At 36.5% G+C, this 17,521-nt stretch overlaps 1 protein-coding gene across 1 annotated transcript in view; it reads left to right on the top strand.

Annotated features, from left to right (window-relative positions):
- The window catches only part of Dab (DAB adaptor protein), a 199,625-nt gene that overhangs the window by 84,325 nt on the left and 97,779 nt on the right, over positions 1 to 17,521 (top strand). The window contains exon 6 of the mRNA XM_090390499.1: positions 16,239 to 16,328. Within this exon, the coding sequence (XP_090246625.1) occupies positions 16,239 to 16,328 (90 nt within the window). The remainder of the gene's footprint in view (positions 1 to 16,238; positions 16,329 to 17,521) is intronic.

The raw sequence follows: 17,521 nt of genomic DNA, 5'->3' as shown, positions 1-17,521 counted from the left end.
CTTCAACCTGATGAAAACTGCAGGGGGGGGGGGGATTGTATTACTTTAACCATGCCTTGCCTGGTTAAAGTAATATTCCTGAATAACTGAATAACTACATCATATGTTACGGAGTAAATGGGTGTTGGGGTTCGCTACTGTTTTTTGCGCCATTCGATATTTTACCATTGTTCTTGTGAGTTAACTGATGTAAAATATATTTTGGCCAGCTAGATTCCAAATTTCCACTCCATCCTTATTTCTTTAATATTCAGGTGAATACTTAATGATAGGTTAGACATTGGATTAGAAGCACAGATCATTTCTCCCCATTCCTTCCAGGTTTTGTACAGATTTATTTATTGAGGTAAGATTTAATGCAATGAGTCATGGAAACTAAATCATCTTGGGTGGAATGCTAATATCAGAATATTTGAGCCCATTTAGGGTAGAAATTTGTTAAAACAAAAGTAACAATGTCCTGAGGCTATCTGTTGTGAAGAGGATGTTAACAGGATGAAATATGTGGTGGGGTGTTTACAGACCTGGCAGTTCACTTGCAATGAAATGCATTGCCAAATTATGGGGGACTTAAATTATCTGAACAGTGTTACCAGAGAAAACTCAAAAATGAAGGATAATTTATTAAACTGTTGCAAGACTGCTTTCTTAAGCAGCATGTGAAAGAAGCAGTTAGAGGCCAAAGAGTGTTTGATTTGATCATAGAAGTAGGAGTGGAAAGAGTATATGATAATCCCATTGCACAAGGCTGATGTGTCTAACTGTTGACCTTTCAGTATCTCTAGTGTGATTGTGAGGATTTTAGAGAAGTTGGTAAGGACTCGCATACAGAAATGGGTGGACAAACAAGGTATACTTGGCAAGAAAAAACATGAATTTACTAAAGGTTGATCATGTATGAGCAATTTGCTCATATTTTATAATAATGTTATGGATGAGTTGGATAAAAGGAATGGATACACTGATGTTATTGGACTTTAAGTTCTTTATAAGCTACCACATGAAGGGCCATTGCTTAAACTGGAGAATATGGGATATTGGAATATATGCTGTTTGTTTGGATAAGTGGGTAGCAAATGGACAAGTATCAGAAAGTGGTATCTGGGGGATCTGAATCTGCCAGATTTAATGTGACCAGTGCTGTGTACCCCCCTGGAATCAGTCCTTGTAGCACTGTTATTTTATCTATATATTAATGATATTGGGAAGAGTCTCACAGGGGATCTTCGACTCTTTGCTGATAATGCAAAGATAAGCAGGACAGTCAGAGTTGCTACTAATACAAGGGTGGTCTGAAAAGTTCTTGGCCTCGACCATAGATGGCAACACTATCGGTAAGATTTTTTTTTCTAAGTTGGTACATCTGTTATAAGCATCCATGTGAAATTGCAAGTCATTCTATCAAGTAGTTTTTTTTATACAGCTGTCTGAAGCAAAAGTGTTGTCTGTATTCCTTGAAATGGATAAAATTGAGTATCGTGCAGTTATAAAATTATTTGTAAAAGAAGGTTTAACGGCAAAAGAAATTCATTCAAAGTTCATAAAAGTTTATGGGCACTCTTCTCCTTCATTTTCGACAATTACAAAATGGGCTGCTGAGTTTAAACGTGGCCATACCAGCCTTGAAGATGATCCACGTGAATGATCTCTAAAAAGTGTAAGAATACCAGAAATCATTGATCAAGTGCACGATATGGTATTGGATGACTGGTGAGTCAAAGTGCATGAAATTGCTGAGACTATAGGTATTTCAAAAGAACGTGTGGGCTATATTTTGCATGAAGAATTGCAAATGAAAAAAATTTTGTGCGAGATGTGTCCGATGCTTGCTCACAGCAAATCAAAAACACACTCACATGAAAATCTCTGAACAGTGCTTGGAGCATTTTAACAAAAATAAAACTGATTTTGTGCATCGATTTCTTACTATGGATGAGACTTGGATTCACCATTACACACACACACACCAGAATACAAACAGCAGTCAAAACAGTGGACAGAAGCCGGTTATTCAGCGTCAAAGAAGACAAAATCAATTCCATTAGCATGAAAGGTCATGGCATCGGTGTTTGGGGGTGCTAAAGGCATTTTCTTTTATTAATTATCTTGAATAGGGTAAAACAATAAACAGGGAATATTAATCCAATCTTTTAACCACACTAGAAGAAAAAATTCATGAAATAAGACCCAGTTTGTAGAAGAAAAAAATCATCTTTCATCAGGACAATGCACCTGCCCACAAAGGTGTTTTGGCAACGGGAAAAGTAAGGGATCTGCACTATGAATTGTTGGAACATCCACCCTATTCCCCAGATTTGGCTCTTTCTGACTTCTATCTCTTCTCAAAACTAAAAATCTTCCTCTCTGGTCAGCGTTTTTCTTCGAATCAAGAGGTGATTGCATTGCTGTAGAGGGGTATTTTGCAGATCCTACTGGGAACCACTACAGTGACGAGATAATGGCGTTGGAGCATCGCTGGAATAAATGTATTAGTCTTAAGGGAGATTATGTTGAAAAATAAAAATAATTTTGAAATTATAAATTCATTTTTTCATTATTAGGCCGAGAGCTTTTCAGACCACCTTCGCATATAGCAGTTACAGGTTAATTTAAATAGGCTGAAAGGTGTGGGCAAATGATAATGACTGTTAACACGTTCATTGTCAAGCTGAAAATTGGAATTTCGTGTGGAGGCCAAATTTTTTTAACTTGATAGCGACGCGATAACGCGTGATCGGCCGTTTGGCTAGAACTCGCAGCACGCGATATCGCGTGGTTGGCAATGAACGTGTTAATTCAGTGTTAGTAAGTTCGAAGTAAATGCTGAATAGGCTATATAGAATAGGTGTTCATTCTGGGATGCAAAGGGTGATTCAGGATAGAAGGATACCATCTGTACCAGGTAACACACTAATTGAAAATTTTTCTGATGTCTTTCTGGTGAATGGTCAAAGGAGCCAAACAGTTTACTGTTCATGGTATATTTGGGAAGTGATTTTCCATAGTCCTACCAAATTGGGAAGGAGGAAATGGAAATGACAGATGCCTTATCTTTGAGTGATGCTGATGCCATCTTCATGTGAAAAGCAAAAGAAGTGTTGAGTAGTCTTTGGCAGCAAAATGTCTGCATTTGGTCCTAAAGTCTGATTTGGATTTCTCGATGTTTTATGCAGATGTTGCAGGCTATATTGTAGACTGAGTGCAGAGCTGTGCTTTTGATCTGAGGCATCTAATAATTGCCAAATTTTTATCATGGTCAGTTTTGGCACACTTATTGGAGAACCAGGGATAGAGGTTTTGTGTGGGGGGAAGGACAAAGGTCCTCATTGCAGCAAGTGCTTTAATTATTCTTGACAGAATAATTGAAGATCAGAGGATTAATCAAACCATTGAAAAGAGATGCAGAAATTATGGAAATCATCCTGTTTAGTAGCATTGATATATCAGAAGATAAGGACTGGGATTGGCTGCATGATGGCTGATTTTTAGAAAAGGAAACATGAACAAGGTTATGGTTGAAGTTATTAGTGAAGACATGACATCTTCAATGTGTTTGTAAGGAGAGCTGGTTAAGAAAGGGTTAGGATGATTAGGATTATTTGGTATTCTGATTAGACACAGTTCTTGTTGTTTCAGTGATACTTGTGCTATAAAGTTTCACAAATTAACACAGTAACATACGGAAAAGAATGTGTAATATATTTAGTAGCTATATTTCAGCCTGAAAATTACATGTCATCATCAGTGGCATCGGACAATTTGAATACAAAGTAGAACATAAGCAGCGAATTATTTAAAATAGTAAGAGCTGTGTGATTTTGTACATTGAATAATGCAAAGATAACAGGAAATATAATATTATTATTTAAAAAAAAAAATGTTAATGTTGTGCAATTAGAATAAGACTCCCACATTTTTGATAGTTAGAAGCCATCTCAGGTTCGAATTCCAGTTCAGGTTTGAATGGGGAAGTAAGGCTAAGGTGCTTTCTTTCTGTTGTAGTTGATATCAACTCCATGTTATTGAATGCCAAATTCTCAGATTTCTGAGAATTTGTGAGGTGATGTAAAATTGGTGTTTTTGTGCTCTTGTTTCTTCTGAATGTTCAGTTTGTCTGAAATAAGAAAGGTGATAGTCACAAGGAACTTGGTAGATGCCAAGAAGAGCCAGAAGGAATTGTTTATCTTTAGAAGATCGGAACCATAAGGATAATTTATTCCATTAAATTCCTCTCTCATTCTATTTCCTATTTTTATTAATCTTTTTTATTTTTGCTAATAACATAGATGGAAGGTTGTGCAGCCTTTACTAACATTAGTACCATGTATGGGCAGATAGTTGATGAGTTAATGGAACTTAATGTTAGATTTGAAAACCTATACTATTGAATAGCTGCTGTTGCATTTGTTTTAACAGATTTAGTAGAGAGTGGGAGAATTATTCAGTGCCAATTTTAAGGAATTGTGTAACTTTGGAAAATATTGATAGACAATGCATGCAACAAAGGCAATGTCTGTATGAGAGTAAAGTAGATCAGTACAAGATAGGAGATGAGTCAGTTACAAATTTAATCGTTCTCTTCTGTATTTTTAGGGAGCACTTAAAAATACCTTTCCAAATGCAAGAACAGTATTTAATGATGGACAGATTTTTTGATTTGTATAGAATTCATAGCTGTTTGGTGCTAAAGTCTTGGAAAGAGAAATCCTAATTTTCTGGATGCCAAAGAGACATTATTTCTGATATATTCATGCCAAGGGAGATGAAAGGTGGAAATCTCATCATCTTTGTCTAGAGACTAGGATATTGTCAATAGTAAGGCTGAAGAATAAAAATTTTTGCATGAAATAAAACAGGATTGAGTTTTACTAGCATTGAAATTAACAAAGTTATTACCTCCCCTCCCCCCCATTAAGTAATGGTCTGGAGATCAGAATATAGGGTTGTAAAGTGTTGATTTCTGTTTGCATGATTTGCAAATGAGAAAGTGGAATACAGTGTACTCTCATCAGAAAATTGGATTAGTAATCAGTAATAGGTCATTGATATTAAAAGTGAGAAAAGATGAATGAAGATGGATTTACCACAATCACACATAACTTGTAATTGGAGAGAATTCTATTAACCCAGTTGCAGAAGCCAGAAGACCTTTGTACCAAACTTGATCAAATACCTCAGAGATCAGCTATTAGAGACTCTCCAAACTTTTGTGTTTGGAGTGAGTGCCATAAGAATGAAGGTCCTCTGTTGATTGACAGTTGCATCATCTATACTGGCAATCATTAAGCAGTCGAGAAGCTTCAAACTAGCATAAATGTTGAATTTTAATGGTGTTCTCTATTACTTTTAGAAACAGTTTCCCAAAGTGGATACATATATTACTGAATATATATGAAAGATCTTTAGGGGTCCTCATGTTGGAGGCTTAATGGATTTTTTACAACACTCACAAAGGATTAAAACAGAATTTAATACTTCCTATATTTCCTCTCAGTCACTGAGACATCTTCAGGGATTACAAAAAAACTAATGTAACATAAACACAAATAACAAACAATACTAAGCCCAACCACATGGGTGACACTAAAGTCCTATCTAGGTGGAGCACCCTCTAAGGGCAGTTGTAGGTGGCCTGGAATGTAGGGTGGGACCTCTGGTGATAAGTGTTTCCCAAATCTTAGGAAGCTTAATGCAACCGAGTTTATTGAGATTTGGTTGATTTCTGAGAGCTGCTGCTGATTCTAAGAATAGTCTCTCTTTTTTGAATTTGCTGTGGTGGAGCATGGTGTTTTTTTTTTTTCCATGAGATCCTATGGGTTGTATCCAAGACATGGTCAAAGAATGAAGGTTCTCTGGCCATAGTCGTGGTTGCAGATGTATGACTTGTGTTCCTCAAGGTGGATGGTTGCTGATCTACCTGTCTGTCCAAAGTACGCCAACTTACAGGAACGGGGTACTATATAAACTCCAGGCACTGAGAGAGAAGGGGGGGGGGCTGATCTTTTGTAGAACGGATAAGGGTAGCAAGTTTGCGGTGGGGCTTAAATTCTGTGTGTAGGTTGTACTTGTTTAAAATCTTGGTTATTTTTTTGGATGTGCTACGGATGTAGGGTATGGTGATGGCATTTCTAAACTCTTTCTGACGAGAAGACTGACCGAGGAATGAGGGAGGAACTGATTATTTTTTTGATAATGTGATCGCTGTAGCCATTGGAGAGGAAAGGGTTGTGTATGTGGTCAAGTTCAGTAGTAAGGGCATTTCCACTGGAACAGAGATTGTCGGTTCTCTTGGTAAGAGTTTTAATAATGCCATATTGTTGAGCAGGGTGGTGGTGGGAGAGTTTGTGAATGTATCTGCCTGTGTGCGTGGGTTTTCTATATACAGTGAAGGAAAGTGTACTGTTAGGAAGGCGTGTAACTAAGGTGTCTAGGATGGATAAACAGTTGTTCTTTTCCCTTTCCATCGTAAACTGGATTCTTGGATGTAGGCTGTTGAGGTGACTGAGGAAGTAGTCTGTGTTTTTTGGCTATGCAAAAAACACATTCAGCCCCTCTCAAACCTTCTATCTTAGCCAGATAGAAGGTTTTTGAGAGGGGCTGAATCTATGGCTCGTTTTTAAAAATTTTCCATATAAAATTTGGCAAGAGGGGGTGAGAGGGGGGGGGACCCATGGCGGTTCCCTCTATCTGCTTGTAGATTTTGTTCTTCCAAAAAAAATACCCATCTATTTCAATGGTGAATTTTGAGACTAGGTTTGTAACACGCCAACAGATGGCAGCACAAGGCTGCACGCACAGGGAGCACCTACCTTCATAAGTCAGTGTGCCAAAAGACATCGTCCTGTGTACATTGGGAGCTGTGCAACTGATACTATTCTGACCACCTACGTTACCACATCTGCGATTTCATCGGGGACAGCAAGTTAGAACAAAGAGCAAATGTTAAATTTTGCATGAAACTGAGCAAATCTGCCACAGAGACGTTTGACATGATTCGGCAAGTTTACGGCGATGCTGCAATGAGTCGTTCAAGGTGTTTTGAGTGGCATGTGTGCTTCAAGAGCGGAAGAACATCACTGGAAGACGATGAGAGATCAGGAAGACTTTCAACGAGCTCAACCCCCAAAAATTATTATTATTATTCAGGCCTCCATGGAGTCAAAAGACTCATCGTGGGAGGTCTTTCCTAAGAAACACAAAGTCTATCAAGACTCATCGAGGGGAGGTCCCCCCCCCCCACCCAAGAAACACAAAGTCTATCATACCACTCCTTGAACTCATTGACTGTTCTCGCTCTCACCACTCCATCAGGCAATGCATTCCATGGTTCAACCACCCTCCATGCAAAGAAACCACTCCTCACCCTCTTGCTCACAGTTTCCTTTCGTAACTTCCAGGGGATGGCCTCTTGTCATCACTCATTCCCACTGTTCAACCAAGCGAAAGAACTCCCCGGTGTCAACCCTGTAACCTCCTCTCAACAGTTTAAAAGTCTCAATCATATCACCTCTCCTCCTTCTATCCACCAAACTTTGCAGTCCACATTCCCTCAGCCAATCCTCATAACTATCATTGTACAGTCCTGAAACCATCTTTGTTATCCTCTTTTGTACTCTTTCCACAGTTAATTTATCCCCTTCAAATCCTGGGGACCAAATCTGAGAACAATAGTCCAAGTGTGGTCTGATCAGGGTCTTATACAATGGAATGATAACTGTTTTATCTCTGCAGGTCAGTGTCCTTCTCATTTGCAGCAATCCTCTGTGTTACCTTCACCACCTTTTGCAGTATGTCCCCTAAATTTCAGGTTTCTATCAATCATCAACCTCAGCTCTCTTGTCTCCCCTTCTTCCTCCAGTATAACTCCTCCCATTGAGTATGCAGTGTCCCATCGAGTCTTTTTTCGGCATTGTGCATCGAGAATTCGTCCTCAGGGGCCAGACCATCAATAGCGAGTTCTACTGCCAGGTTTTAAGGCTTCTGAGGGAGGACATTTGGCGAAATCAACCAGATATGGCACGCGAAAAACTGGATGCTCCATGATGACAATGCACCCTGTCACCGAGCTCTCACATGTGAGTTTCTTGCCAGAAATAACATGATCTCACTTCCGCACCCACCTTACTCGCCAGATTTGGCTCCAGCAGACTTTGACCTCTCCCGAAGATGAAGATCCAGCTCAAAGTTCACCGTTTTGACACCATTGCGGAGATCCAGCGCTAATCGCAGAAGGTGCTTGACATGCTTTGAAAAGAAGACTTCCAGGACACATTCCAGAAGTGGCAAGAATTCTGGGAGCGCTGTATTGATATGGAAAGGGACTATTTTGTAAACGTAGATAAATAAAGTAATTTCTCGTAAACAGAGCTAGTCTCGAAACCTTTTGATACTACCTCATATGTATGTATATTCCAGCTTTGTCCCTTAACAAAATTATGGCATAACATGAGAGTTTCATGCTTAGCTCTGACGTCACCACATTAAACAAGGCTCCCACTGTTTTCATGATGAAAATCAGCTACTAGAACAAACTCTGACTCATCGTCAGCAGAGTTCAAGATTGGTGCCATCAACATAAGAATCATCATTGGAAAAGAAATGGAACTAACAGGAGAATTGGGTAAGTACTTTATGTTGGAGGTTTAATGGATTTTTTACAACACTCAGAAAGAATTAAATTAGAATTTAATACTCCTATATTTCGTCCTAGTCACTAGGACATCTACGGGGATTACAAAAACAATTAATGTAACATGCACACAAAAACTTACAATACTAAGCCCAACCACGTGGGTGACAATAAAGTCCTATCTAGGTGGAGCGCCCTCTAAGGGCGGTAGTAGGTGGCCTGGAATGTAAGGTGGGACCTCTGGTGATGAGTGTTTCCCAAATCTTCGGAAGCTTAATGCAACCGTATTTGTTAAGATTTGGTTGGTTTCTGAGAGCTGCTGCTGCTTCTAAGAAAAGTCTCTCTTTCTTGAATTTGCTGTGGTGGAGCATGGTGGTTTTCTTCCATGATACTATGAGTATCATGGAAGAAAACCACCATGCTCCACCACAGCAAATTCAAGAAAGAGAGACTTTTCTTAGAAGCAGCAGCAGCTCTCAGAAACCAACCAAATCTTAACAAATACGGTTGCATTAAGCTTCCGAAGATTTGGGAAACACTCATCACCAGAGGTCCCACCTTACATTCCAGGCCACCTACTACCGCCCTTAGAGGGCGCTCCACCTAGATAGGACTTTATTGTCACCCACGTGGTTGGGCTTAGTATTGTAAGTTTTTGTGTGCATGTTACATTAATTGTTTTTGTAATCCCCGTAGATGTCCTAGTGACTAGGACGAAATATAGGAGTATTAAATTCTAATTTAATTCTTTCTGAGTGTTGTAAAAAATCCATTCAACCTCCAACATAATGTCCTCACAGCACTTAAGCCTCTACACAAGAATGGGTAAGTACTGTTGCGTCCCTTTTTCATTAATTACTTTGTTAATTATGCTCTATATGTTATGTTCGCCATATGGTGTCACATGGTACTGTCTAAGTATAAAGGAATTGCCTCGAGGTTGAGCCAAAATCCAAATGAAACAAAGCTTCTGAGGTTCTTCTTCTCTTAAGGTCCTAAGACATTCTTTTGTTAATGCTGTGCCACTTAGGACAATTAGTTTAAAAGAGGAAATCTTAAACAAGAAGAGGATACTCAGATATACCTCAATGACTAACAACTTTGCAATTGTGACCATAAATTGACTACTTAAATCTCCTGCCTAGGTTCGTATATTTAACAAGTGGTGCATCGGATAGTACATACAGACAACTGAATTAGAAGAAACAAAAGGTTTATTCAACATACTAACATTTATACGGTGCATGGAAATTTGGTAAAATTCAATTCGATACTACAAGATATTGTGTAAATATTATCAACAAATGTTAGCGTTAAATCACGTAACTCATATAGGATTGACAATCGTGCTGCTCCAAACTATATCACACACAAAGTCTTCAAATTCCTCTCTAATAAAATCTAGTTAACATGCATAAGCTCCTTATAGACACACATCCTTAGTTTAACTCTCTTAAATTTACACTTGTTTCCTTTCACAGTTTATAATATGCTACAGTCCTATTCTATCTCTGTTTAAGCCCTCAGATCTTGAATTACATATCATTCGTTCACATTAATTAACAAGAAAATTTCACGATACCGTTTTTTAGTGGGTTCCTGCGCTTGTTTCTTTCTTTACTCGTCTCTGGATCCTTGAAATGATTTCTTCTTGCTGGGGAAAGTATCTGGGATTTCTTGATCATGTACAGGCCTACTCGTTTCCAGTAGGTCATGCATTTTCTCCTTTGATGTGAAGCATTCTACATAGACTCTGAGCTTTTCCGGAATAATGTTATTTTCCTCGGGTTTGCAATACATAACCCTTCCTATAGATAAGTGGCGCTTTCCGTTCTCTTCTGCTGGGAATTGGGGAGAGATTCCCCTCCCATTCTGGAACTGTACCTCCACTCGCGAAGTCCACACACCGAAGAAAATAACTGAAAAGGCCCTGTGTGTGGGGGGGGTCCTAACCCTTTTATCACCTCATCCTATCAGCACCTTCCGTAACCTCCTTCCTCCCCCCGATGCATAGACAGCCCTCAACATGGTGTCTTTTGGTGGCGGTTTTCTTCTCTTTTTGCTTATTCATCGTGTGCCATGTGCACACGATATGCTTGCGGCAACGTCTTTTGATCCTGTGCTTTGGCCTTGGATCAAGCCCTAATTCTCGCTATCAAAATGTGAGTCATTTAGCCATGCGTTGTCTATCTAAATTTTAGAAATTTTATACTATTTCAATTGTACATTAACGTTCTTTTCCTAGAAATTTCACAGCCAATTCAACTAGCTCAAGTATCCTATTTATATAATGGGATAACAATCTTTTCTTATACATTTTCACAATTATTTTCTCTTTGCTTAAAATATCCTAATTTTGTTCACATATATAATTTACACACTTTGATGCAAGCAATTTTCTTTTATAGGGTCATTGCTTGTTAAATTATGAAGGAATAAATTCTCTTAAGAACTTTATTAATCACAATTTAACAGTACCAATTTGACATAATAGTGGTTGCTGAAACAAAGAAAACAAAAACTGGTACGATGCTTCTAAGTAACAAACATAAGATGTTATTACATTTAGACAGTAATCACTGAAAAGAAGTAGCTAGAGTATATCAAAATGAGAAATTACACAATGTGACTTATTTTTTCTTGTGGTCCTACAGAAGGATCTGAGAAAGAATGGGAGGAATTTTTTTGAGGCATTTAGAAAAGGAAAAGGGAAAGTTGGTCGTAGGAGATCTAAACAGCAGAGTAGGAAATGATTATCAGACATACAAGGGTGGTTTGAAAAGTTTGGCAAAAAAATAAATTAAACACATTTTTTTAGAAAAAATCACCTTGATTTCTCAACATAGTCTCCATCGAGGTCTACACATTTGATACAGCGAGTTTCCAATTTTTTCATCCCATCTAAAAAGTAGGATTTGTCAAATTGTGCAAAACAGTCATTGTGACAGCCTTGATGACATCTTCGTTTGAAGAAAATTTTTTCCCACTGAGCCAAATTTTTAAGTTTGGAACAAGAAGTCACATGGGGCCAAGTCCGAGAATGCCGTGGATGTGGAACCAATTCGAACCTCAATTCATGCAATTTTGCCATTGCGACGGCTGATGTGTGAGACTGTGCATTGTCTTTTTCTACCTTAAATGTTGGTATGTAATCTCAATTGCATTTCACTTGAATGTTTTCTAGCAATTTTTCAAAGCAATTACTCCACACATCTAGAATATCTTTACTTTTCAAGTTATATTTATTATCTAAATGCTTTTACACTTTTCCCCAATATCTACACTTATTGAACAGCCTACAGAATGTTTTGCTACCTTCCCGATATTTATTTTCTCTGTTCTTACCAGTCTTCTCTTCCCATAACTTTTGTCTAGTTTTTTTTACGCACTGCTTCACTGGCTTAAGTTTTTCTCTGTAATCTCTCAGAGCATATGTTGACTTACTTCCCAGAAACTTTCAATATGTGTTCCTTTTTGTGACTGCATCTTTAATTTCCTAAGTCTACCATGGCTTTCTGATTTTTGTATCCTTGCAGACAACCTCATTGCATACCTCTCTCTCTCTCTCCACGTGAATTAATCAATGTTTCCTTCAAGATCAGAAAGTGAATCTCTAAGTTTTGGTTCTTGTTTTCAAATGCTTTCATTTTTTCTTAAACAATATTTGTGTATTTGAGTCTGAAATTCATCTATGAATCTACCTGAGTTTCTTTTTAAAACTTTTTTTGCACACTTTTGAAATAGGCAGTGATTAAAATTGATCACTTCCTATTTCAAATCCTCAATATACTCTTGTGTCCTGAACTGGTGTGAAGATATAGCTATCAACAATAATATAGTCAATGAGACTTTTATTATTTCTTGTGTCTTCTCTTTATGTGTGCATTTTTGCACATCTTATGTTGAAACATGGTGTTAGTTCATGTCTTGAAAAGAAATCCAGCAGGATCTTAGCTCTGCTCATTTCTCAAAATTTCTATACGAGGGTTGTTTGAAAAGTTTGGTAAATTTCCAATAGACAGCAACACGGTTTGCTCATTCATACCAGTGTTGGCACGTATCATCTTTTTCATGACCTCTGGCAAAATTTTAGCCATGTGCAATGTGCAGTTCTCGTGTGGCAAACATTTAAAATTACCATGTTCGCATTTTTCTTAAAAATGGAGAAAAACGAGTTTTGTGCAGTGATAAAATACTTTTATTTAAAGAAGTGGACAGCTCTATACAGATCAAAGCTGAGTTAGATGCAGTTTATGGGGACTCTGCACCAGTATTAAAGACTATTTATTTTTGGATAAATGAGTTTAAATGCAGTCGTAAGTCCATCTAAGATGAAGCACGCTCCGGACGCCCAACTGAGGTTACTACGAAGGAAATGATTGACAAAATCCATTGTATCATTATGGAAGACTTCCGAGTGAAAGAGCATGAGATTGCTGAGACTGTAGGCATCTCAACTGGATAGGAGTATAATATCCTGCATGAAAAATTGCACATGAAAAACCCGTGTATGCGATGGGTGCCATGATTGTTGACTGCTGATCAAAAATGCATGCGAAAAGACATTTCAAAGCAGTGTTTGGTGATGTTTAATTGCAATTCGCAGGAGTTTTTGCATCGATTCGTAACTGTAGACAAAACTTGGATCCAACACTACACACCTGAGTCCAAGCAGCAGTCAAAACAATGGACAATGCCCGGTGAAAGAGCACTGAAAAAAGTGAAGACCGTTTTGTCAGCTGGGAAGGTGATGGCCACTGTTTTTTTTTTGGGATTCCCAAGGAATTATCATGATAGACTATTTGGAAAAGGGCAAGACAATAACAGGAGTCTATTATGCGTCATTGTCGGAGAGTTTATACCAACATTTAAGGTAGAAAAAGCCGTCATAAGCCTTAAATATGGAAAGGCAGCTAGAGAAGGTTATATTTGACCACAAATACTCAAATTTTGAGGTATAAAAGTTTTATAGTGGCTGCATTGCATAATTCAGAAAACTGGTCAGAAAGTCAAATTCCATATGACTGGAGTCTATAAAAAGGGAAATAAATCAGAATGTGATAATTATACAGGAATTTCCATGTTGAGTGTTTCTAGTTAGATTTATGCAAGCATACTTGAGAAAAGGCTGAGAATAATTGTGGAAGTAAAACTTGGAGAAGAACATTCTGGGCTTAGGCCAAAAGGTTGTTAGGATTAGATTTTGGCTTTAAGATAAATAATTGAGAAATCATGATAATGTAACAATTTGTAGATCTGGGAAAGGCATTATGACAAAGTGCAAGTTCCTGGGAAGTAAGTTAACATGTTCTCTGAGAGAATACATAGAAAAGTGTAAGCCAGTGAAGCAGTATGTAATCCAGACAAAAGTTATGGATAGATTTTTATAAGAATATAGAAAATAAATATCAGGAAGGTAACATGTTCTGGAGGCTATTGCAAAATATTAAAAATAGAGGAATGAGTACTGTGAAAGGAATCACAAATGATAAAGACAACACAAAAAGTGAAGATAAAGATATTCTAGATGTCTGGAATAATTACTTTGAAAAATTGCTAAATCTAACAAGCAGTGACAGTATGATGACACAATTATCAAAATCATAAAAAAGGAATGCAATTAGGAGTATATCTCAGTATGTGAGATAGAAAAAGCCATCATAAACCAGAAATATGGAAAGGCAACTAAAGTGATATTTGATTGCAAATAATCAAAACTGAAGGTTTTACAGTGGCTACACTGCATAATTCAGAAGCCTGATCAGAGCGTGGAATTCCAGGTGACTGGAGTAGTTCTCACAATACCTATCTATAAAAATAGAAATAAAACTGAGTGTGAGAATTACAGAGAAATTTTTATGCTGAGTGTTTCTGGTAAGATTTAATCAGGATCATGTTTTCACTTGAAGACAAAGTTGAGATATCATGGAATATATCAAGGATCCGTATTTGAGTTTTGTAGATCTGGATAATGCATATGACAAGAAGCAGAGAGAGAGAGAGAAATGGTCATTGGTGTAAATGGGTCATTATACACAATGAATGTAAATGGGCCAAGTAATATATAGTCTGTATTTGAGTTGTACATCAGCAGTTAGAATTGCAGGAAGTATGCTGGTTTCATGTTAAATCAGGTGGAGACAGGTACTCATTATCTCCACTGTAATTCATCATTTGTATAGATCACATTATGATGGAAAGTGGCATTAGGTCTGATATCAAAATTAATATATTCAATTTAGTTTTTTACTTTATGCAAATGATGTTATACTCTTAAATAAATCTAGCAGAAGTTTGTATGATTCCTTAACTAAATTGAGTTACTGCTGTATTAATTTTTTATGAAAATCTGCAATATAAAAGACAGACCATGAAAACAGGCAGGAACATTGAAGACGTCAACTGCATCCTGAATGGGAAAAACTATAGAACAAGTAAAACATTTCATCTATTTAGATGAAATTTTTAGTGAATATGTCAAATGAAATATGTAAATAGCAGAATTAGGAAAGCTGTATGATAGGAAGTGAACTGAATAAATTTATATGGAATAAAAAAGAAACTACTGAAAACATTGAACTAGCTGTTTATGAGAGTAGTCAAACCAAATTTACCTTGTGGATCTTAGAAATTGGTTAAAAAATAAAAAAACTTGATCAAAGAGTGGAGACTTCGAATGTAAGAGTTCTAAGAATAAGAGAGTGATCAGATTGCATCAGTGGCTGTATCATATTAAAAATAAGGATATTAGGATGGAACTTGATATTGATAGCATTCAGGAGTATGAGCAAAACTAACCTCATAGTATTGTCAGTTAAACAATATATATATATATATATATATATAATTGTAATAATTCTTTCTTGACTCTCTCCAGCATTTTACATGTTCTTGTTGGATATGAAATAATCTAATTAACACAGTCCGTAGCATTTATTTTAGGTTACTTTATTTATAGCACACTTGAGCCCTCTCTAAAGATAAAATGGTGTGTGTGTGTATTCCATTATCACAAAATAAGTGATGATTAACTGAAACTCCTCTGCTGTTTTTTTTTTTCATCATCCAAAAATTCTCACTCATTATGGATGAGCACTTTTTTTTTTTTTTTCAAATACCGATTATTAGTATTGCATATGAGTTGAGTGTTGGTTAATCCTGCTGTAGAGACCAACAGAAATCTTTTTCAAACTGTTTTAAGCCTCCAGTAACCACAGTGGTGGTGGTGGTCACAAAATGGACAGTGAAATTCATCTCCCACTTAAAGACCTTCACAAAGCACCCATGCCTATGGTAGAATGATTTGAACCTGTAGCCTGTTGGTTGGAGAGAAAGCATGCTATACATTCTCAACATACTGTGGGCTCAAATTATCCAACTTGAAGAGCTGGATAATGATCAGCCCTTGATTATTAAAAATTTTAGTCAAGAAAGTTTTGATTACATCTTTTTTTCACAGAGTATTTCAGATTTCAACCCATCATAGAATTAACTGATTCTATTATTTATTTATATATGTATTCATAGACAGAACTTTTACAGTGTATGTTACATACAATTTTGTATATAACATACACTGTAAAAGTCAGTCATTTATGTTTCCTTTCAGGTTAATTCATTTGAAAACAGAATTGTCACCTTTAATGAAGAAATTGCTACAGAAAAGGATCTAAAAATATCAGAAGAACCAATTTATTCTGTAAGTAATAGGTATTGCACTTTAAAAAAAAAAAGTGTGTGTATATATATATAAGTCAGATATTAAGTTTCTAGACCCTTTTCTCTTTAGGTGATAAGTTTTTATTTATAATGCAAATTCAATTTGCATAACATAACATTTTACACAGACACACACAATACAATAAATTGACCTAATATTAATTGGTTGTAAATAAAGATATTATTTTTGAATTTTGTTTGTCTCACTCAACCTCTTAAATTGATTAATTCTATAATATCTCAGATCCGAATCTATGATAGTAACAAAAGGTTTAGTAAACTACTCAGGTACATACAACTCTGGTATATAATGATAACTGGGGATAAGACATATATATGATGAGAATCTCCCAAACTTTCAGGCAGTCATTCTGACTAAGATTAGGATGGTGTAAGAGGGCTTCAGAACTTTCATTGAAAAGACATTCATATTTAAAATTGCTTCTATGGAGAATTCAAGCATTATTCCAGAGAATACTGTGTATTCTCTGGAATAATGCTTGAATACTCTATACTCAAAAGTCAATACAAGACTTGATTTTTGAGTATAGAGCTGAAAGAACAATTAAGTCCATGTATATAATGTAATTGATGTATTTCTTCGAGAGAAACACCAATTTTTTTATCTGCCCTTCCACCACACGAGATCCCAAGACTTTGTACTTTACTACAGATAATATTATGGTTTACTCTCTCTCCTTCTCCCTCCTTCCCTCCCTCCAAGTTTGAAGATGAAATTAGCATATATTGAGTAGTGCAAATACTGTATTCAGTTCTTTATGTGGCATTCAAAAAATGCCTATATATTTTTAATGAATATGTATATAGCAACATCAAAATTATTTTGAATTTTTGTTATTACTAAAAATATATAGGCATTTTTTGAATGACATATCAAGAATTATTCTATATGCTGTCTCTTACCAAACCACTATGCAAGGGTTGTGCTTGATTTTGTGCATCATCTTGTTGTACTGTAGAATCAGTGCTTACACTCCATGAGGTCACTTGTGTGGGAATTCTTTGATCTATGTTTTTATTGTATGAAAATAATAATAATAATGAAATAATATTTCATCATAGTCAAGCATATCAAAGAAACTTCTATAAAGCTGCTTCTTTTTCCTTGAGGCAAACATAAAAATTTGCAAATTGCAAAATGCTGTTGCAAAA

This window comes from Typopeltis vanoorti, chromosome 3 (assembly GCF_054136105.1).
Source record: "Typopeltis vanoorti isolate ZY-2024b chromosome 3, IOZ_Tvanoo_1.0, whole genome shotgun sequence".
Lineage (NCBI taxonomy): Eukaryota > Metazoa > Arthropoda > Arachnida > Uropygi > Thelyphonidae > Typopeltis > Typopeltis vanoorti.
Note: the sequence above shows the minus strand (reverse complement) of the source record. Positions and strands in the feature narration are given on the sequence as shown.